Here is a 21,537-nt window from a genome sequence, read left to right as displayed (position 1 = left end):
GCGCTCCTCAGGCTCCGCCTTTTCCTCCTCGTCACCGCCAGCTGATTGGCCCAGCCGCAGGGAGGGGGCGGAGACTTTTCCCCGCGGCCCCGCCCCTCCGCCGGCGCTCGCGACCTCTGGCTGCGCCGCAGCGCGGTGATTGACGGCAGCCCATAGCAACGGGAGCGCCATGGCAACGGGCGGTTCTAGTGACGTGTTTCCGTGGCAACGGGGCACATTGCGGCGAGGGCTCCATGGCAACGGGGTCCATAGCAACAGTGACCATAGCAACAGGGTCCTTAGCAATGGGGTGCCCCATGACAGTGGGCTCCATGGCAACAGCGTTCAGAGCATCCGTCTCCATAGCAACGGGTTTCAAACCGACGGGGGTTCATGGTAACGGGATCCATGGCAACGGGGCTCCATGGCAACGGGGGTCCATAGCAACGGGATCCATGGCAACGAGGGTGTCTAGCAAGGGGGTCCATAGCAACCGGATTCCATAGCAACGGACTGCTCCCCACCATCACCCCATGTCCCCATGGTGGTGGCAGTGTCCCCATCCCTGTCCCCATTACCGTCTCCATCCTCCTGTGTCCCCATCAATGTCCCTCTCTGTGTCCCCTCTGTGTCCCTTTCAATGTCCCCTCCATGTCCCCATCAATGTCCCCTCCATGTCCCTCATGTCCAGGCCAGGCCGTGCCCACCTGCCCAGGTGTCCTGCAGGGTGACAGCTGGACATGGCCAGTGGCACACATGGCACTGGGGACACAGCGGTGGCACTGGGGACACAGTGGTAGTGCTGTGGTGGCACCGAGGACACTGTGGTGGCACTATGGCACTGGGGACACGGTGACACGGCGGTTGCACAGCGGTGGCTCATTATCCTGTCCCTGTGATCAGGCACTGGCACTGGGGACACAGTGGTGGCACCGGTGATGTGGCAGTGGCACGGGTGACACGGTGACACGGCGGTGGCACAGCGGTGGCTCATTAGCGCGTCCCTGTGATCAGGCGGTGCCACCTGCAGGGACCCATGAGAGGCCACCGCGGTAGCACCTGCAGGGGGATGGTGGCACCGTGGGGACAGCAGCAGGCTCGGGGGGGACACGGGGACAGGGGAGGGGCAGGGACACCACCATGGGGACAGGGATGGGGACACTGCCACCACCCTGAGGACACAGAGTGACCATGACAGGGACACTGCCACTGCGTGGGAACACGGGGCAGGGATGGGGACATGGAGGGGACACAATGGGGACACGGGAGTAGGGCAGCCTTTGGGGACAGCGGCACAGGGACGGTGACATCCGGGAGAGCCAGACCCAGGTGTGCGCTGTGCCCAGGTGTGGGGGGGGGGGGCTGTACCCAGGTGTGAGTCTGTTCCCAGGTGTGTGTTTGTTCCCAGATGTGCCCAGGTGTGTCCCCACTCCTCCCAGGTGCCCCCACCCCCCATTGGTGCCCCGCCGGTACCGGAGGTGGGGGAGGGGCGATGATCCCCGTGTGGCCCCGCCCCCTCCGCCCCCCCCGCGGTGTCCCGGTGGCCCCGGGGGTGGCACCGCCAGCGCCGCGTGCGCGGGGGACAAAAGCGACACTGGGGACAAAGGGCCGTGACGTCAGCGGGGGCCGGGGGGCCACCCGTGACCCAGATGGGCCTTTGGGGGGGGAGGGGACAGGGTCAGTGTCCCCAAATGGGTCTGGGGGGGGACAGCGGGGTGGGGAAACTGAGGCAGCGCGGAGGGGGGTGATTAAAGCGCCATGATTAATTAAGGGGTAATTAAAGGGGGGGGAGTCCCAGGTATTGGGGTGGAGGGCGGGAGGAGGATGAGGAGGGAGAAGAGGAAGGTCCCGGTTTTTGGGGAGGGGGAGAGGAGGAGGAAGAGGAGGAAAAGGAGGAAGGTCCCGGTTTTTGGGAGGAGAGGGGGAGGAGGAGAAGGAGGAAGGTCCTGGGTTTTGGGGAGGGGGAAGAAGAGGGGGAAGAGGAGGAGGAAAAGGGGGAGGAAGGTCCCGGTTTTGGGGAGGAGAAGGAGGGAGAAGAGGAAGAGAAGAGGAGGAAGGTCCCGGTTTTGGGGGAGGAAGGAGAGGGGGCGGAGGAGGAGGAGGAGGAGGAGGAGGAGGAGGAGGAGGAGGAGGAAGGTCCCGTTTTGGGGAGGGTGGGAAGGAGGAGGAGGAGGAGGAGGAGCAGCAGCAGCAGCACCGGAGCTCTGCCGCAGCCCGGCCCGATGGGCCCCCCCTGCCCGCTGCTGCCGGGGGGCTGACGGCGACCCCCGCCCGGCCCCGCCGCCCCCAGGGGGGGGGGGGGGCACCACCCCCCACCCCCCCCCCAACGCCGCCGCATTTTTATTTTATTTTATATTAATTTATTTTTATTTTTTTCCTCTCCATTGGATTTTTGGGATTTTTTGCGGGGTGATTTTCTACCTTTTTTTCGCCCCCCAACCTCACAGATGCTCCGGGCCGGGGGCGCCGGGATGAGCTGAGAAAACCCCCCCGGATTTTTTAATTTTTTTTTTTCGCTCCTTTTCCTCTCCTTCCTTCCCCCCCCGCCCCAAATTACCGCAATCCCCTCCGGGGGGGGGAAACAACGAGAACCGCAGCGCCGGGACCCCCGCCCGCCGCTCCGGGGGCACCGCAGCCAACGGACCCCCCCCCGCAGCACCGGAGCGCCGCAGCGGGGGGGGCTCGGCCCTCGCCATCACCGGGACCCCCCCGGAACCGGAACCGGGACTCCGCGAGCTGCAGCAGCGCCAGGACCCCCCCCCCCCCAACCCCGTCCGGGGCACCGGGAGCCGCAGCGTCGGAGACCCCCGTTCCACCGGGGGGGGGGCAAGAGGAGAGCCCCCCCTCCGTTACCGGATTGCGGGGGGGACACCGCACACGAGAGGAGAGGAGAGAAGAGACCCCCCCTCATTTCGGGGCACCGCAGCGAGGAGAGGGAGAGAGAGAGAGAGCGAGAGAGAGAGAGAGCGACCCCCCCCATTTTTCCACCGGGGGTGCCCCCCCCATCCGCACCGCTCCGCGCGGGGGGGCCGCACCGGACGATGCTCGGGGCTGCCCCCAGTTATCCCTGAGCGCGCTGCCGGTACTGGGCACGGACCCCCGCGCCGGAGCTTTCATTTTTTAAATTTTTATTAATTTTTATATTTTTGGGGGGGGGTCCCATGGGATGTGATGAGCTCCTGCCCGGTGCCGTCCCCAGCAGCAGCAGCAGCAGCAGCAGCAGCAGCAGCAGCAGCAGCAGCGGCAGCGCTGTGACCATTGTGACCATTGTGACCATCGCGACCCCCCCGCGGTGCTGGCGGAGCCCCCCGGGCAAGGAGCGATGCCTCGCTTCGCGGATGAGCTCGGTCCCTCCTCGGGCCGCTACGGGCCCGGCGGCGGCGGCGGGAGCGGCCCCGGGACGGCGGCGGGGCTGGGCGGGGGTCGCGGCGCCGGGGGGGGGCCTCGCCAGGGCGCCCCCCCCGGGGCCCAGCGGCTCTACAAGCAATCCATGGCCCAGCGCGCCCGCACCATGGCCCTGTACAACCCCATCCCGGTGCGCCAGAACTGCCTCACCGTCAACCGCTCGCTCTTCCTCTTCAGCGAGGACAACGTGGTGAGGAAATACGCCAAAAAGATCACCGAATGGCCATATCCTTCCTTGGGGGGCCTCCCGAGCCGGGACCGGACACCCCAAATCCTCCCCCGGCATGCACGGACCCGGTTCTGGCACCCCCGAACCCCCCGGGATGGGAATGTGGGGCTGGGACGGGGAGCGGAGCCCAGCCCCCAGCGCGGGCATCCGGGCGGCTTTGGGGTCACCCTGTCCTGCATCGGGGTCCCCAGACCCATTTTGGGGTCACCCTGTCCTGCATTGGGGTCCCCGGGCCTGTTTTGGGGTACCCACCTTCATATTGGGGTCACCCTGCCCTGTACTGGGGTGCCCTGGCCCGTTTTGGGGTCACCCTGTCCTGCACTGGAGTGCTTGGCCCCGTTTTGGGGGGCCTGGTCCCGTTTTGGGGTCCCCAACCTCATATTGGGGTCACCCTGTCCCGCATGAGCTCCCCAGCCCCATTTTGGAGTCCCTAGCCCCACATTGGGGTCCCCAGCCCTGTACTGGGGTCCTCAGCCCTATTTCGGGGTCACCCTGTCCTGCCTGAGATCCTCAGCCCCATTTAGGGGTCTCCAGTCCCATTTAGGGGTCTCCAGCCTCATTTAGGGCTCCTCAGCCTCATTTTGGGGTCATCCTGTCCTGCATGAACTCCCCAGGCCCATTTTGGGGTCCCCAGCCCCATTTTGGTGTCACCCGGTCCTGCATGAGCTCCTCAGACCTATTTTGGGATCCTCAGCCCCACATTGGGGTCCCCAGCCCTATTTTGGGGTCTCCAGCCCCATTTTGGCGTCACCATGTCCTGCATGAGCTCCTCAACTCCACATTGGCGTCCTCAGCCCCCTTTAGGGGTCCCCAGCCCCATTTTGGGGTCACGCTGGCCTGCATGAGCTCCTCAGACCCATTTTGGGACCCTCAGCCCCACATTGGGGTCTCCAGCCCCATTTAGGGGTCCCAATCCCACGGCTTCATCCCCTGACCTGGTTTGGGGTTCCCCTGACCTGTTTTGGGGTCCCCCAAGCCCTGATCCCCCCGGGGGTCCCCGTTTCCCTGCCCCAATCCGGGGTCCCCGTTCCGGTCGTGCGTCACCTCCCCGTGCCCGAATTGGGGTCACGGGCCCTGGGCTGGGTCATCCCGTCCTGCACCGGGGTCCTCGAACCCATTTTGGGGTCCCCAGCCCCACATCGAGGTCCCCAGCCCCATATTGGGGTCACCCTGTCCTGCATGAGCTGCTCGGCCCCATTTTGGGGTCCCCAACCCCACATTGGGGTCCCCATCCCGTGTCCTGCATGGGGGATCCCATTTCCCTCACCTTTTTTGGCGTTCTCAACCCCCTTTTTAGGGTCCCTTGCCCCCTTTTTGGGGTCTCCATCCCCTGCCCTGCACGGATGACCCCATTTCGCTCCCCTTTTTAGAGTCCTCGGCCCCTTTTTGGGGCAATTCTTGGGGCTATTTTGGGGCTGTTTGGGGCAATTCTTGGGGCTATTTTGGGGCTGTTTTAGGCTATTTTGGGGGGCTGCAGCCTCCCCCTGCTTCTCTTGGGGTCCCTCGGAGCCCCTTCCCCCTTTTTCTGCCCCCTAAAACACCCGACCCCAAAAACGCCCCCCTCACCCCAAAACGACCCCCAGCCATCCCAAAACAGCCCCGGGCACCCCACAAACAGTTCCTGGTGGTTTGGGGGGGGTCACCACGTGGTTTTTAGGGGGTCCCACTCGGTTTTGGGGGTCCCCATTCGGTTTTTGGGGGGATCCCCGTGCGGTTTTGGGGGTCTCCTCCTCCATCACCTTTTGGGGACCCCCCAGACACCGGGGGTGCCTTTTGGGGGTCCCGGGCGTGCGGGTCGGGGGTCGCGACCGCTGCCGCAGTGGGGCCGGGGCGGTGACGGCGGCTCCGGTTCCTCCCGCGGTTCCGGGGCTGGGGGGGTCGCGGCGGTGCCCGGGGGGGGTCCGGGGGTCTCGGGGTGTGTCGGGGGTCCCGGGGGGCGGGTGGGTGACGCGTCGCCCCCCCCGCCCGGTGCGGGGCCCATCCTGCGGCACGCGGAGCCTCCCACGCCGGTGCCGGTGCCGGTACCGGGGGCGGCAGCCGGGTCTCGGTCCCGGTCCCGCGGCGCCCCAAAAATCCGGCCCGGGGTGGGGGGGCACGGTGAGGAATGGGGGGGGACCCCGAGGGTTGGGTTTGGGGGCGCTGAGCACCCCGCGGGTGGGAGGTTGTGCCGTGCCGAGCCGAGCCGGGCCGAGCCGTGCCGGGCTGTGCTGCATTTCCGCGCTCCGCTGGCCCCGGGGACCGGGACGGGCTGGGCCGGATCTCGGTACCGGGAGCCATCCCGGATCCCTGGGCCGTGCCAGGAGCCGTGCTGAGCCGTGCCGAGCCGTGCTGCATCGCTCCGCTGGCCCCGGGAACAGGGACGGGCCGTGCCGGGAGCTGGGCCGGATCCCGGTACCGGGAGCCATCCTGGAGCCGTGCTGGGCTGGAATCTGGCACCGGATGGCCGGGATGTGCCAGGGAACCTGGCTGGATCCCGGTACCGGTACCCGTGCCATGCCAGGGAACCGTGCTGGGCTGGATCCCGGTACCGGGAGCCATCCTGGAGCAGTGCTGGGCCAGATCCCGGTGCTGGCATCCGTTCTGTGCTGGGTACCCGTGCCATGCCAGGGAGCTGTGCTGGGCCAGATCCTGGTACCAGGAGCCATGCTGCGTACCCGTGCCATGCCAGGGAGCTGCGCCAGGCTGGATCCCGGTACCAGGAGCCATCGTGGATCCGTGGGCCGTGCCAGGGAGCCGTGCTGGGCACCCGTGCCGTGCCAAGGAGCTGTACGGGGCCAGATCCTGGTACTGGGATCCATCCTGGAGCTGTGCTGGGCACCTGTGCCATGCCAGGGATCCGCGCTGGCCCAGATAACGGCCCCGGGAGCTGCATTGTACTGGGGGAGGCAGTGCTGGGTAACCGTGCCATGCCAGGGAGCCGTGCTGGGCCAGATCCTGGTACCAGGAGCCATGGTGGGTACCTGTGCCATGCCAGGGAGTGGTGCCAGGCCAGATCCCGGTACCGGGTACCCATGCCATGCCAGGGATCCATGCCGGCCCAGACAATAGCCCCGGGAGCCATCCCGGAGCTGTGCTGGGTACCTGTGCTATGCCAGGGAGCCGTGCCAGGCCAGATCCCAGTACTGGGAGCCATCCTGGATCCCCAGGCTGTGCCAGGGAGTGGTGCCAGGCCAGATCCCGGTACCAGGAGCCATCCTGGAGCCGTGCTGGGCCGGTACTAGGAGCCGCATTGTACCAGGGACAGCAAGCGGTGCCGGGTGCCCGTGCTGTGCCAGGGTAACCGTGCCATGCCATGCCAGGGATCCACTCTGGCCCAGATACCAGTCCCAGCAGCCACATTGTCCCGGGTGCTGGGTGCCCGTGCCGTGCCAGGGATCCGCTCTGGCCCAGATCACGGCCCCGGGAGCCGCATTGTACCGGGTGCTGGGTGCCCGTGCCGTGCCAGGGCAGCAGCGGCAGCAGCAGCGGCTCCCCGCGCCAGGGCCGTGCCCGGTGCCCGGTTCCCGCGCCAGGCTGGCCGGGCAGTGCCACGCCGCAGTGCCCGCGTGTCCAGCTGGCCGGGGCCATGTGCAGGCCGGAGATCCCTGTGGGGCACCCGGGCCGTGCCAGGCTGGGCGCCCACGGCCGCGTCCGTGTTGGGGGACGGACGGGGGGACGCGGGACAGCGGGACACGGGACAGCCACGGACGCGTCCCTGCCACCCCCGCGGTGCCAACTCCCGGTGCCCGCGGTGGCGGCGGCTCCCGCTGTACCCGGAGCGCTTTGATCGCGCCGCGGAGCCGCCGCTTTGATGAGCGAATTAATTAATTAATTAACACGATGGCGCCGACCCCGGAGGCACGGAGAGCGCCTCGGCCCCGCCCTCGCTTCGGGCTCCGCTCGTGCCTCAGTTTCCCCCAAAACAAGCGCGGTTGGGGGGGGGGGGGGCAAGCAAGCCCCACTTTGTGCTTCATTCCTGCGTTAGTTTCCTCCAGGCCCCAGCGCGGTTTGGGGGGGATCCCCCAGCCCCATTTTGGACTCTGTTTGTTCCTCAGTTTCCCCCAGACCCCAGCGCGGTTTGTGGGGGTCCCCCAGCCCCGTTTTTGGCCTTGACTCGCCCCCCCACTCCTTTTGAATACATGATTTTAGCCACCATCATCGCCAACTGCATCGTCCTGGCCCTGGAGCAGCACCTGCCCGACGAGGACAAGACCCCCATGTCCGAGCGGCTGGTGAGGAGGGGGGGGCTTGGGGAGGGTCCCTGGGGGTCCTGGGCACCCCTGGGGTCGTGGGGAGGGTCCCTGGCTCCATTTGGGGGTCCTGGGGAGGGTCCCTGGGGGTCTTGGGGAGGGTTTCTGTTCCCTTTGGGGGTCCTGATGAGGGTCCCTGGCTCCATTTGGGGGTCCTGGGGGGGGGTCTCTGGGGGTCCTGGGGGTCCCTGCCACCCCTCGGGAGGGTCCTTGCCCCCCTTTGGGGGTCCTTGGGCACCCAGCAGAGTTGCCAAGGCACCCACAAGTTTTACTGAGGGTCCCTGGGGTCCCCCCCAGCCACCCCCGGGGGTCCCCTCGAGTGTCCCCAGCCCACCGAGGGGGTCTCGCCCCCCGTGCCCCCTCCCCAGCAGGGCCTGTCCGCCGTTCCCAGTTCCCAGCCCTGTCCCAGTTTCCTCCTTACTGGGAATCTGGGCCACGCCGCCCCCACTGGGGAGGGCTGGGGGGGGGGACAGCGTGGGGGAGGGGACGGGGACAGAGGGGGGGGGTCTCCTGACCCTCGCGCCCCCTCCCCACGCCAGGACGACACGGAGCCGTACTTCATCGGCATCTTCTGCTTCGAGGCGGGGATCAAAATCATCGCGCTGGGCTTCGCCTTCCACAAAGGCTCCTACCTGCGCAACGGCTGGAACGTCATGGACTTCGTGGTGGTGCTCACGGGGTGAGGGGCGCCGGGGACACCTGGGGACAGCGGGGACAGCGGGGGACACCTGGGACAGCGGGGGATGCGGGGATACCGGGGGATGCGGGGCGATGCGGCTGTTTGGGGACAAACGTGGCGCCGCGTGGTTGTGCGGATGTGGGACCTCCCCCTTCCCCTCCTGTCGCCTCCCCCTTCCCTCCTTACCTGTGTCTCACCTGTGCCACACCCCTCGTGTTCTACCTGTGCCCCTCTCAGGTGTGCAGGTGCGGGACCTCCCCCTTCCTTCCCTGTCCCCTCCCTTTTTCTCCTCACCTGTGCCCCCCCCCACGTGTCCCCCAGCGTGCCCCACGTCTGTCCCACCTGTGCCCCCCCCGTGTCCCACGTGCCGTGTCCCGCGTGTGCCGAGCTCCCGCGCTGTCCCCGCCGCTGTCGCCGCTGTCCCCGTGTCCCCCCCGGCGCTGTCACTTTGTGTCCCCGCGGTGTCACTCAGAGCGCGGGGCCGCCACTCGCTGCTGCTGCTGCTGCCCGAGGCTCCAAAATCCAACCCCCCCCCCCCCCCCCCGGCGGTTCCAAAATCCCCCTGGCTCCAAAATCTCCCCTGGCTGTGGGACCACCACCCCAGAGACCCCTCCAGTCCCAGCAAACCCCCCCCACTGGTGACAGAGCCCCCCGGGTTTCCTCCGTGGGGAAACTGAGGCAGAAATTTTGCGGGGCTCTCTGTCCTGTGGAATGGGGCGGCGGGGGGGGACACACACTTCCTCTGCCCCCCCCAGCAATGAGGGGTGTATTAATTGGGATGAATTCATTGATTGGGCTGGTTGGAGGTCCCTGCGGTGATTTTGGGGGTCCCGGGGGGTTTTGGGGGCCCCTGGGGTGTCCAGACCAGACCTCAATGTGGGTGTGGGGGTTGTTGCTGTCTGACCACCCCCTGGTTGCCATGGCAACAGGCGACCCCTCCTCATCACCGAGGCTACTCCCGGGGTACACCGGGACCTCCCCCCGTTTTTGGGCTCCCCTCGGGGCCGGCGCTGCCCGCGCTGTGCCCGGGCCCCGGGGCTGCCACCGGAGTTGCCACCGGAGCTGGCAGCGGCCACCGGCGGCGACATCGCCCGGAAAAGGCTAAAGATAGCCCCGGGGAGCGCCGCCCCCGCCCGCGGCACCGGCAGCACCGGCGGCACGCGGCCCTGCGGCGGCGCGGGGGGCGGCCGCCGGTGGCCACGGGGCTGGGACCGTGTGACAGGGACAGGGCGGGGAGCTGGTGGCTGAGTGACAGGGATACGGGGGGCTCGTGGTGCCCTGGGGCTCGTGGTGGTGTGACAGGGACACGGTGGGGCTGGTGGCTTTGTGGCAGATTTGGGGGGGCTCGTGGCAGCCACGGGCCTGTGGCCGTGTGACAAGGACACGAGCGGAGGCTCAGGGTGGCCGTGTGACGAAGATTTGGGGGAGCTCGTGGCAGCCACGGGCTCACGGTGGCCGGGGGCTGGTGGCCGTGTGACAAGGACACGGGGGCTTGTGACAGCTGTGACGAGGTGGCCACGGGCTCATGGTGGCCCGTGGTGGCCACAATGCCCCGTTTGGGGGTCCCTGGGATGTCTCAGTGTTTGTGGCCCCTCTCAGTAGCCCCGGTGCCCCGTTTGGGGGTCCCTGGACACTATGGGACATGTCAGTGGCTGTGGCCACTCCCGGTAGCCCCTGTGCCCCATTTGGGGGTCCCTGGGGTATTTCACTGTCTGTAGCCCCTCTCGGTGGTCCCGGTAGCCCATTTGGGGTCCCCATTTGGGGTCCCCGTGGCCACCAAGCCCTGTCCCCCTCCCCGCAGCATCCTGGCCTCGGTGGGCTCCCAGTTCGACCTGCGGACGCTGCGGGCCGTGCGCGTGCTGCGGCCCCTCAAGCTGGTCTCGGGGATCCCAAGTGAGTCTGGGGGCTTTGGGGTGGTCCTGGGGGGGGGTTCTCTGGGGGGCTCCTGGGTGATCAGGGCCTGCCAAATCCCTCAAATGCCATCCAAGCCCCCTAAACCCCTTCTAATATCCCACCCCCTCCTCCCCAAATCCCCTGGAGCCCCCCCAAAAACGCCCCCAAATCCTCTCTCAGGTCTGCAGGTGGTGCTGAAGTCCATCATGAAGGCGATGATCCCGCTGCTGCAGATCGGGCTCCTGCTCTTCTTCGCGATCCTCATCTTCGCCATCATCGGCCTGGAGTTCTACATGGGCAAATTCCACACCACCTGCTTCGACCTGGTCACAGGTGGGGTGACAGCCCTAAAAACAGCCCCCGAATCACCTAAAACAGCCCAAAAATACCCCAAAAACCACCCCAAAAATACCCCAAAAAACTGCCAAAAACCAGCCTCCAAATCACCTAAACTCCCCTAAAAACACCCCAAAAAACACCCACAAACCCCCTAAACCACCCCAAATCACCTACAAGCCCTGGGTGTCCCCTAAAACCACCCTAAATCCCCTAAACCACCCCAGGGCCCCCAAAAACCACCCAAAACCCCAAATCCCCCTGGGCTGTGGTCGGAGCTGCTTTTGGAGCGTCCTAATTGAGGCTGTCCCTTGATGAGGCCGTTAATTAATTGGCCGTTAATTGGCCGCTGTTATTTCTGGCCGTGCCCTGGCTCGTGGGGGGGTCCTGGGGACAAAGGGGGGCGTCTGGGGATATGAGGGGGTCCTGGGGACACCGAGGGGGGGTCTGGGGTCATGAGGGATTCCTGGGGACACGGGGGATGGTCTTGGGACACGGGGGGGTTCCGGGAACATTTTTGGGGGGGTCCTGGGGGTACCGGGGGGGTTCTGGGGATACCTGGGGGATCTGGGGGTACCGGGGGGTGTTCAGACCCCAATGCCGTGCCCAGACGAGATCAAGGTGGAGGTCCCGTGCGGGACGGACGAGCCGGCGCGGATCTGCCCCAACGGCACCAAGTGCAAGAAGTACTGGGAGGGGCCCAACTACGGCATCACGCAGTTCGACAACATCCTCTTCGCCGTGCTCACCGTCTTCCAGTGCATCACCATGGAAGGCTGGACCGACCTCCTCTACTATGTGAGCGCCGCCGCGGCTCCCGGGGTGCTCCTTTCCCCGCCCGGTGCCCGTCCGGTGCCTCCCGGGGCCCATCCGGTGCTGCCTGGTGCCTCCCGGTGTGCTCCTTTCCCTGCCCGATGCCGTCCGGTGCTGCCCGGTGTCCCCCCGGTGCTTCCCGGTGCCTCCCGGTGTGCACCTTTTCCCATCCGATGCCCGCCCGGTGCCTGCCCGGCGCCACCTGGTGCCCGTCCGGTGCCACCCGGTGTCTCCCGGTGCCCTCCTTTCCCTGCCTGGTGCCTGCCTGAGGCTGTCCGGTGCTGCTGATGCCCGTCCGATGCTGCTCGGTGCCCGCTCGGTGCCCGCTCGGTGTCTCCCGGTCCCCCCCGTGTCCCTGCCTGCTCACGAATCCCCCCCAATTTTTGGGACCACCCCTCAATTTCTCATCCCCACCCCTGGTTCATGTGACTTCCCAATTTTTGGGTTCCCCTCAATTTTGGGACCCCCCCAATTTCCCGTGTCCCCCCTCCCCAGAGCAACGACGCCTCAGGGAACACTTGGAACTGGCTCTACTTCATCCCCCTCATCATCATCGGCTCCTTTTTTATGCTCAACCTCGTGCTGGGGGTCCTGTCCGGGTCAGAGCCTCGGGGGGGTTCTCGGGGGGCTCAGGGGGGCTTTGGGGACGTGGCTGAATTTGGGGAGGGGTCTTGGGATTTGGGGGCTCTGGAGGGGCTTTGGGAGGGGCTCGGGGGAGGTTTGGGGGGGTTTTGAGGAGATTTGGGAGGCTCAGGGGGGCTTTGGGGAATTTGGAGGGGGTTTGGGGGTCTCAGGGGGATTTGTGGGGGGGGTCCCGACCGGAGCTGAATTCAGGTAGGGGTCTGCAGGGAGTTTGCCAAAGAGCGGGAGCGGGTAGAGAACTGCCAGGCTCTCAGGGAATCAGGGGGGTTTTGGGGGGCTCAGGGGGGCTAAAGGAGGTCTGGGGGGGCTCTGAGGGGTTTGGGGGGTCCCGGCCAGTGCTGAATTTGGGGAGGGGTCTGCAGGGAGTTTGCCAAAGAGCGGGAGCGGGTGGAGAACCGCCGGGCGTTCCTGAAGCTGCGGCGGCAGCAGCAAATCGAGCGGGAGCTCAACGGATACATGGAGTGGATCTCCAAGGCGGGTGAGGGTCGGGACCACCCCCCAAAAATACCCTTTGAGACCCCTCCCCAAAACACCCCCCACCTCATAACCCCACCCCAAAACTTTGCACGATCCCAAATCCCCTGGAAATCCCTTCCCAAAATGCTCCAAGTTCCCTCAAACTCAAAGCCCCCAAAATCCCCCCTGAACCTTCCCTGAGCCCCCCAAAATCCCCCTAAAACCCCCCTGAGCCCCACAAACCCCCCCCCGCCCCCAGGCTCCTGAAAATCCCCTCAAATCCCCCCGGTGCTCTCCAGTGCTTCCCAAAGACCCCCACCCCCCAAAACCCCCCCAAAGCCCCTTGAAATCCCTCCAAATCATCCCTCGAGCCCCCCCGAGCCCCCCTGAGCCCCCCACGTTCCCTCAGAAGAGGTGATCCTGGCCGAGGACGAACCCGAGGCCGAGCCCCGGCGCCCCTTCGATGGTAAGTGCAGCCCCCTCCCCTCCCCGGTACCCCTTTGGGACCCCTTTGGGACCTCCGGGACCCCTCTGGGACCCCCCGGGTGACGCCCCCCCCCGTGCCCCCCCTGCGGGAGCTCTCCGGAGGGCCACCAGCAAGAGGAGCAAGACGGACCTGCTGAGCCCCGAAGAGGGCGAGGAGCAGCTGGGGGACATCGCCAACATGGGTAGGTGACAACAGGGTGACAATGGGGGTGGCACCATGGGGACAGCATGCGGACACCATGGGGAACAGCTGGGGGACATCACCAACATGGGTGGGTGACAACGGGGACACCATGGGGACATCAAGGGTGGCACCATGGGGACATCGCCAACATGGGTGGGTGACAATGAGGGGACACCATGGGGATAGATGGGGTGCATTGCCAACATGGATGGGTGACAATGGGGGGACATCGTTAACACGGGTAGATGACAGTGGGGGGATATTGGGGACAGCATGGGGACATCAAGGGTGGCAGCATGGGGACAGCGTGGGGACATCGCCAACATGGGTGGGTGACAATGGGGGCATTGAGGGTGACACAGGGATGGTTTTTGGGGGGTGGACGGGTGACACAGGTGACACCTGACACCCCAAGGTGACACAGCTGACACAGACGCACCCTGAGATGATAATGGAACACCCCAAGATGACATGGTGATGGTTTTTGGGGGATGGTGGGTGACACAGTGACACCCCAAGGTGACACCCACCCCGGGGGGTGCCCGCAGGGTCCCCCTTCGCCCGTGCCAGCCTCAAAAGTGCCAAGCTGGAGAACGCCTCGTTCCTGCAGCGGCGGGAGCGGCGCGTGCGCTTCCACATCCGGCGCATGGTGAAAACTCAGGCCTTCTACTGGACCGTGCTCAGTCTGGTAGCGCTCAACACCCTGTGTGTTGCTATCGTTCACTACGACCAGCCAGATTGGCTTTCCGACTTCCTCTGTGAGTCACGGGACCCCCGGGACCCTCCCCAAATCATCCTGGGACCCCCAAACCCACCCAGAGCTCCCAAATCCCCCCAGTGCCCCCCAACACCCTGTGTGTTGCTGTCGTTCACCACAACCAGCCAGATTGGCTTTTCGACTTCCTCTGTGAGTCACGGGACCCCCGGGACCCCCAAAATCACCCCCAAATTCCTCTGGGACCTCCCCCAAATCCCCTGAGACCCCCAGAGACCCCCTGAGATCCCCAGTGCCCCCCAACACCCTGTGTGTCGCTGTCGTTCACTACAACCAGCCAGATTGGCTTTCCGACTTCCTCTGTGAGTCACGGGACCCCCCAAATTCCCCTGAGATCCTCCTATTATTCCCCGTGACCCCCAGAGCCCCCTGAGCTCCTCAGAGACCCCCAAATCCCCTCTGGAGAACTCAAATCCCCTCCAAGACCCCCAGAGACCTCCTAAGACCCCCCAAATCCATTCTAAGACCCCCCAGACACCCCCCAGACCCCCCTGAACCCCTCCAGCTCCTGGGACCTCCCCTCATTTTTGGGACCCCCCCCCATTCTGGGGTTCCCTAGCCCAGGAGACCCCTGGGGGTCCTGGAGGGGGACACTGGGGACATGAGGGGGGCTGGGGGTCCCAGAGGAGCCCCCCTGAGCTCTGCCCCCCCTCCTCCCCCCCAGACTATGCAGAATTCATTTTCTTGGGACTCTTTATGTCCGAAATGTTTATAAAAATGTACGGGCTGGGGACGCGGCCTTACTTCCACTCGTCCTTCAACTGCTTCGACTGCGCCGTGAGTGCCACGGGGGTTTAGGAGCTGGGATTTGGGATCGGGGATCTGGGATTCAGGGGATCCAGGGAATTTGGGATTGGGGATTTGGGATCCATGGGATCCATGGGATCCATGGGATGGGATCTAGGATGGGATCTGGGATCCAGGAGATGATGAGATAGGATCTGGGATCTGCTATGGGATGAGATTTGGGATCCGGGAGGGGATCTGTGGTGGGATTTGGGATTTGGGATCCGGAAGGGGATCTGGGATTTGGGATCCGGGAGGGGATCTGGGCTCCAGGAGGCGCCGGGGGTCCCCCGTCCCACCGTTGCCCCCCAGGTTATCATCGGCAGCATCTTCGAGGTGATCTGGGCCGTTGTGAAGCCGGGAACTTCCTTTGGGATCAGCGTGCTGCGAGCTCTCAGGTTACTGCGCATCTTCAAAGTCACCAAGTGAGCCCCGACGGCCCCCGTGTCCCTTCTGAGTCCCCTCCGTGTCCCCTGTGTGTTCCCCGTGTCCCCCCCATGTCCCCTCCATGTCCCCTCCGTGTCCCCCATGTCTCACAGTATCCCCCGGTGTCCGCACAGCCCATCACTGTCCCCACAGGTCCCCCATGTCCCCTGGTGTCCCTCCCTTGTCCCCAATGTCCCCGGTGTCCCCTGGTGTCTCCACAGCCTGCCGCTGTCCCCGCAGGTTCCCCGTGTCCCTGTTGTCCCCCCAATGTCCCTGGTGTCTCCAGTGTCCCCATTGTCCCCTCAGTGTCCCCCGGTGTCCCCACAGCCCTGTGCTGTTCCCGCAGGTTCCCTGTGTCCCTGTTGTCACCCCCATGTCCCCGATGTCCCCGGTGTCCCCACAGCCCCGTGCTGTCCCCGCAGGTACTGGGCTTCCCTGCGGAACCTGGTGGTGTCCCTGCTCAACTCCATGAAATCCATCATCAGCCTCCTCTTCCTCCTCTTCCTCTTCATCGTAGTCTTCGCCCTTTTGGGGATGCAGCTCTTCGGGGGACAGTGAGTGACCCGACCCCCCCCCAAACCAGGGCATGGGGACCCCCGGGATGTCCCCCCACATTGGGGGGTGTCTCTGTGCCCCCCTTTGTGCCCCCCTGCTTTTTGGGGGGGGGGCACCTGCTGCAGGTGGGGCTCCCACTGCTGCCCCCCCCTCCCCAAATCCTCCCCCCACCCCCCCAGGTTCAATTTTGACGACGGGACCCCTCCCACCAATTTCGACACTTTCCCAGCAGCAATAATGACGGTGTTCCAGGTATGCCCCGCCCCTTCCCCAGGCGATGGGGGGGTGGGGGTCTCTCCAGGTGTGTGTGGGGGTCTCTCCAGGTGGGGAGGGGTCCCCGCTGCCCCCCAGGGCCGCTCTGTCCCCCCCCCCCAGATCCTGACGGGCGAAGATTGGAACGCGGTGATGTACGACGGCATCAAATCTCAGGGCGGCGTCAAGGGCGGCATGGTCTTCTCCGTCTACTTCATCGTCCTCACCCTCTTTGGAAATTGTATCCCGGGGGTCCCCGGGGGTCCTGGGGGGGCTCGGGGAGGGGAGGGGGGTCCTGGCCCCCTTTTTTTGCCTTGACTCGAGTGCCAGACACGCTCCTGAACGTCTTCTTGGCCATCGCCGTGGACAACTTGGCCAACGCGCAGGAGCTCACCAAGGTCAGGGGCCTGGGGGTTTTGGGGGGTCCTGGGGGGTTCTGGGGGTGTTTTTGGGGGTCTGGGGGGCTCAGAGCCAGGCTGGACGTGGTGCTGGGGCTGTGCAGGATGAGCAGGAGGAGGAGGAAGCCGCCAACCAGAAGCTGGCGCTGCAGAAGGCCAAGGAGGTGGCTGAGGTCAGCCCGCTGTCTGCGGCCAACATGTCCGTGACCATGTGAGTGTCCCCAGCCTGCCGGGATCGCCCCGGGTCTGTCCTCGGGTCCAAAAATCCCCAAAGCCACCCCAGAGCCAGGCTGGACCCACCTGGGCTCCGTCCCTGGCCCCAAAAATCCCCAAATCCATCCCAGAGCCAGGCTGGACCCACCTGGGCTCCATCCCTGGCCCCAAAAATCCCCAAATCCATCCCAGAGCCAGGCTGGACCCACCTGGGCTCTGTCCTCGGGTCCATCCTGAGTCCTGCCTCAGTGGCATCCCCGGATCCACCCCGGCTCCATCCTGGCTCCTTCCTCAGCTCCATCCCAGCTCTGTCCCAGCTCCTTCCTGGGCTCCATCCTGGCTTCATCCCAGCTCCATGTGTGGATTGATCTCGGCTCCATCCCAGATCCATCTGCAGATCCATCTCAGCTCCATGTGCGGATTGATCTCAGCTCCATCCCATCCCCACCCCGGATCCTCCCTGGCTCCATCCCATCCCCACCTTCACCTCCATCCCAGACCCACCCTCTCCTCCACCCCACCCTCGCCCCGACCCCTCCCGCCCCAATCCCACCCCCCGGGACCCCCGATTCCGCAGGAAGGAGCAGCAGAAGAACCAGAAATCCTCCAAGTCGGTGTGGGAGCAGCGCACGAGCGAGCTGCGCAAGCAGAACCTGCTGGCGAGCCGCGAGGCGCTGTACAGCGAGCTGGACCCCGAGGAGCGCTGGAAGGTTCCCTACGCTCGCCACCTGCGCCCGGACATGAAGACGCACCTGGACCGGCCGCTGGTGGTGGACCCGCAGGAGAACCGCAACAACAACACCAACAAGACGCGGCCCGGGGAGCCGCCGCCGGCCGAGCCCCGCTTCGGGTCGCTGCGGCCCGAGGAGCTGCGGCGGCAGCAGCGCTACCCCGAGCACGGCCCGCGGCCCCCGGAGCCGGCCCCGGCGCCCCCCGGCAGCCGCCGGCCCCGCAGCGGCAGCCGCGAACCGGAGCGGGAGCCCAGCCAGGAGCGCGGGTACGGGGACGGAGAGCGGCCCAAGGCGCGGCACCGGAGCCGGGAGGGACGCGCGGGGTCCCCGCCCGAGCGGGAGCACCGGAGGCACCGCGGGCACCGGAGAGCGCCCGAGGAGGGCGAGGAGGGCGGGAGGATCCCCCCCGAGCGGCGGCCGCGGCACCGGGAAGGGGGCAGAGCGCCGAGGGCGGACGGGGACGGGGAGCACCACGGGGACGGCGAGCGGCGGCGGCGGCACCGGCACGGGGCGGCTCCCCCGGGCTACGACGGAGAGGGCAGGAGGGACGAGCGGGAGCGGCGGCACCGCCGGAGGAGGTGAGCGGGGCGGGAGGGACCCCCAGAGACCCCCCCAGAGACGCCCCAGGACTCCCCAGAACTCCAGGATCCCCCAGAGCCACTCCAGAACTCCACAGAGCCCCCCCAGAATCCCCCCAGAGCCCCCCAGGACCACCAGGGCAGGACCGCTCCGGATGTCCAGACAGAACCGAGCATCTCCAGCCGTTCCTGCCTCCCTGGGGGGTTCTGGGGGTTCCGGGGGGGTCCCCTCTGACGCCCCCTCCCCTCCTCTCCACGCAGGGACCCGCAGCCGCCCCCGGCCCCGTCGGGCCCCACGCTCTCCACCACGCGGCCCATCCAGCAGGATTTGGGGCGCCGCGGGGACCCCCCCTCCGTGGCCGAGGACATCGACAACATGAAGAACAACAAGCTGGCCACGACCACCGCCGACCCCCCGCCCGCCGCGCCGCCCCCCGCCCCCTCCGTGGGCAACCACGCCCCCTGCCCGCCGCCCCCCGCGCCCCCCGCCCCCGAGAACAGCCTGGGGGGGGGCCCCAAGCCCCCCAACAACCCCGCCAAGGCGGGGGGGGGCAGGCCCGAGCACACGGCCGTGGACATCCCCCCCCCCTTCCCGCCGCCCCCCAGCAACGCCCTGGTACAAGGTACGGGGAGGGGGTTTGGGGGGTCTGGGGGGTGTCCGGGGAGATTTGGGGGGGTCTGGGAGGGTCGGGGAGGGTCTGGGATGTGCGGGGAGCCCGGGGGGTTTAGGGGATCAGGGGCATTTGGGGCCTCGGGGGGATTTGGGGGCTCCTGGGGGGGGGATTTGGGGGCTCCTGGGGGGGTCCCTGATTTCGCTGCCCCCCCATGCCGCAGTGAACAGGAACGCCAACCCCGAGCCGCTGCCCCGCAAGGAGGAGGAGGAGAAGAAGGAGGAGGACGGCGAGGGGCAGGACGAGAACGGCCCCAAGCCCATGGTGCCCTACAGCTCCATGTTCATCCTGTCCACCACCAACCCGTGAGCAACCCCCGGGTTTTGGGGGGTCTGGGGGGGTCCCGGGGGGTCCTGGGGGGAGGGGGTCTCACCCCTTCCCGTGCCCCCCCCCGGGCAGGTTCCGGCGGCTGTGCCACTACATCGTGAACCTGCGCTACTTCGAGATGTGCATCCTCATGGTGATCGCCATGAGCAGCATCGCGCTGGCGGCCGAGGACCCCGTGCAGCCCAACGCCCCCCGCAACAACGTGAGACACCCCTCCCCTAATTAATTCTGACACCGTAACAACGTGAGACCCCCTCCCCTAATTAATACTGACCCTGCAACAACGTGAGAGAGACCCCTCCTCAAATTACTGACCCCCGCACAACAACCCGGTGCAGCCCAACGCCCCACGCAACAACGTGAGGAGACCCCTCCCCTAATTACTGAGACCCCTACCCCCCTGCAACAATGTGAGAGAGACCCCTCCCCAAATTAATACTGAGACCCCTCCCTTAATTAATACCGACCCTGTAACAACGTGAGACCCCTCCCCAAATTACTGACTGAGACCCCTACCCCCCTGCAGCAATGTGAGACAGACCTCTCCCCTAATTAATTCTGACCCCCACAACAACGTGAGACCCCTCCCCTAATTCTGACTCCCCCGAGACCCCTACCGCAACAATGTGAGAGAGACCCCTTCCCTAATTCCGAGACCCCTCCCCAAATTCTGTGTGAGACCCCTCCCCAAATGTTGATCCCCACAACATGAGAGAAACCCCTCCCCAAATTCTTCCCCCTGCAATAACGTGAGACCCCTCCCCAGTTTCTGTGTGAGTCCCCCCCTGAATAAAGTGCGTATGGGGGGGGTCCCGGGGTTCTGGGGGTCTCTGGGGGTCTCTGGGAGGGGTCCCAGGGTGTGGGGGTGTCCCACCTTGCCCCCCCCCCCCAGGTGCTGCGTTACTTCGATTACGTCTTCACGGGGGTCTTCACCTTCGAGATGGTGATCAAGGTGAGTGTGGGGAGGGGTCTGCAGGGTGGGGGGGGCACCCAGGACCCCCCTGACCCCCCCATTTACCGCTCCCCCCCCCTCTCAGATGGTGGACCTGGGGCTGGTGCTCCACCAAGGCTCCTACTTCCGGGACCTGTGGAACATTCTGGATTTCATCGTGGTCAGCGGCGCCCTGGTGGCCTTCGCCTTCACGTGAGTGACCGGGGGAGGGGGGGACACGGGGGGGGAGCGCCTCCCACAGGGACCCCCAGGGACCCCCCAGCAACCCCCCAGGCCACCAATGCCCCCCCGGGCCCCCCAGGGCCCCCCAGCGCTCTCTGGTGTCGCTTTGACGTTTGTCACCGCATCCGTGTGTCCGTCCTGCCCCTGTCCCCGTGTGGGTGTGAGAATCCTCTGAGTAAAGGGGGAGAATGCCCCGAGTAGAGGGTGAGAATCCCCCAGGTAAAGGGGGAGAATACGGTAAGAATCCTCTGAGTAAAGGGGGAGCATCCCCCGAGGGAAGGGGGAGAATTCCCCAAGTAAAGGGTGAGAATCCCCTGTGTAAAGTCTGAGCATCCTGTGAGTAGAGTCTGAGCATCCCGTGAGTGTCTGAGCATCCCCTGAGTAAAGTCTGAGCATCCCCTGAGTGTCTGAGCATCCTCTGTGTAAAGTCTGAACATTCCCTGAGTAAAGTCTGAGCATCCTGTGAGTAAAGTCTGAGTAGCTCTGTCTGACCGTGCCTTGTCTCTCCGCTTCCTCCGCCTCCTCCGCCACAGGAGCAGCTCACGGTAAATCCTTCAGCCTTCGTCCGTCTGTCCATCCTTCCATCCTTCCGTCCCTCTGTCCTTCCTTCCTTCCTTCCATCCTTCTGTCCTCGTCCTCTCCTCATGCTCGTGCCTCGCTCCCCCTCCCCAAATTCCCACCCCCGAGCCCCCTCCCCAATAAAAACCTCCTCAGGCAAACATGGCGGAGGGGTGGGGGGGGCGCAGCTTGGAGGGAAGGAGGGGGAGGGAAAGGGGGGATGGGACCACCCCTGGTCCTGCTGCAGTTTGGGGGGGGTGTCACATCAGGGGTCTCACGCCCCCCGTTTGCCCCCTCCCCAGGGGCAGCAGCAAAGGGAAGGACATCAACACCATCAAGTCCCTGCGCGTGCTGCGCGTGCTGCGGCCCCTCAAGACCATCAAGAGGCTGCCCAAGCTCAAGGTGGGCTCGGGGAGGGGGATTTTGGGGAGGGGGTGGTCATGGTCGGGGTTTTTGTAAAAATTCCTTGTGGGGATTTAAAAAAATTCCCTGTGGGGATCATATAATATATGATATATGATATATAATATATAATATATAATATATAATATATAATATATAATATATAATATATAATATATCACATATAACATAACATATATACAACATATACAATACATAATATTGTATAATACAAAATATAAAATATATAATACATAGTATATATTACATGTAATATGTAATATCTAATATATCCACTATTAATGTAATATAACGTAATGTAACGTAATATAATAATATAATGTTATGTAATATAATAAT

The 21,537-nt window shown here is 65.2% G+C and overlaps 1 protein-coding gene across 1 annotated transcript in view; it reads left to right on the top strand.

Annotated features, from left to right (window-relative positions):
• The first annotated feature begins 3,301 nt into the window (after positions 1 to 3,301).
• Positions 3,302 to 21,537, top strand: part of CACNA1A (calcium voltage-gated channel subunit alpha1 A) — a 32,830-nt gene continuing 14,594 nt past the window's right edge. The window contains exons 1-25 of the mRNA XM_054294710.1: positions 3,302 to 3,609; positions 7,719 to 7,824; positions 8,382 to 8,521; positions 10,323 to 10,414; positions 10,595 to 10,747; positions 11,361 to 11,548; positions 12,059 to 12,162; positions 12,568 to 12,683; positions 13,071 to 13,127; positions 13,240 to 13,329; positions 13,880 to 14,089; positions 14,771 to 14,883; positions 15,205 to 15,317; positions 15,741 to 15,872; positions 16,053 to 16,125; positions 16,249 to 16,366; positions 16,456 to 16,523; positions 16,628 to 16,734; positions 17,314 to 18,045; positions 18,307 to 18,668; positions 18,880 to 19,021; positions 19,116 to 19,245; positions 19,936 to 19,995; positions 20,081 to 20,187; positions 21,078 to 21,177. Coding sequence (XP_054150685.1) covers positions 3,302 to 3,609; positions 7,719 to 7,824; positions 8,382 to 8,521; positions 10,323 to 10,414; positions 10,595 to 10,747; positions 11,361 to 11,548; positions 12,059 to 12,162; positions 12,568 to 12,683; positions 13,071 to 13,127; positions 13,240 to 13,329; positions 13,880 to 14,089; positions 14,771 to 14,883; positions 15,205 to 15,317; positions 15,741 to 15,872; positions 16,053 to 16,125; positions 16,249 to 16,366; positions 16,456 to 16,523; positions 16,628 to 16,734; positions 17,314 to 18,045; positions 18,307 to 18,668; positions 18,880 to 19,021; positions 19,116 to 19,245; positions 19,936 to 19,995; positions 20,081 to 20,187; positions 21,078 to 21,177 — 3,921 coding nt within the window. The remainder of the gene's footprint in view (positions 3,610 to 7,718; positions 7,825 to 8,381; positions 8,522 to 10,322; positions 10,415 to 10,594; positions 10,748 to 11,360; positions 11,549 to 12,058; positions 12,163 to 12,567; positions 12,684 to 13,070; positions 13,128 to 13,239; positions 13,330 to 13,879; positions 14,090 to 14,770; positions 14,884 to 15,204; positions 15,318 to 15,740; positions 15,873 to 16,052; positions 16,126 to 16,248; positions 16,367 to 16,455; positions 16,524 to 16,627; positions 16,735 to 17,313; positions 18,046 to 18,306; positions 18,669 to 18,879; positions 19,022 to 19,115; positions 19,246 to 19,935; positions 19,996 to 20,080; positions 20,188 to 21,077; positions 21,178 to 21,537) is intronic.

Source organism: Melozone crissalis, unplaced genomic scaffold (genome assembly GCF_028551555.1).
Source record: "Melozone crissalis strain CALT ecotype California unplaced genomic scaffold, PUWL_Pcris_2 ptg000317l_1, whole genome shotgun sequence".
Lineage (NCBI taxonomy): Eukaryota > Metazoa > Chordata > Aves > Passeriformes > Passerellidae > Melozone > Melozone crissalis.
This window is presented reverse-complemented; position numbering and strand designations above follow the sequence as displayed.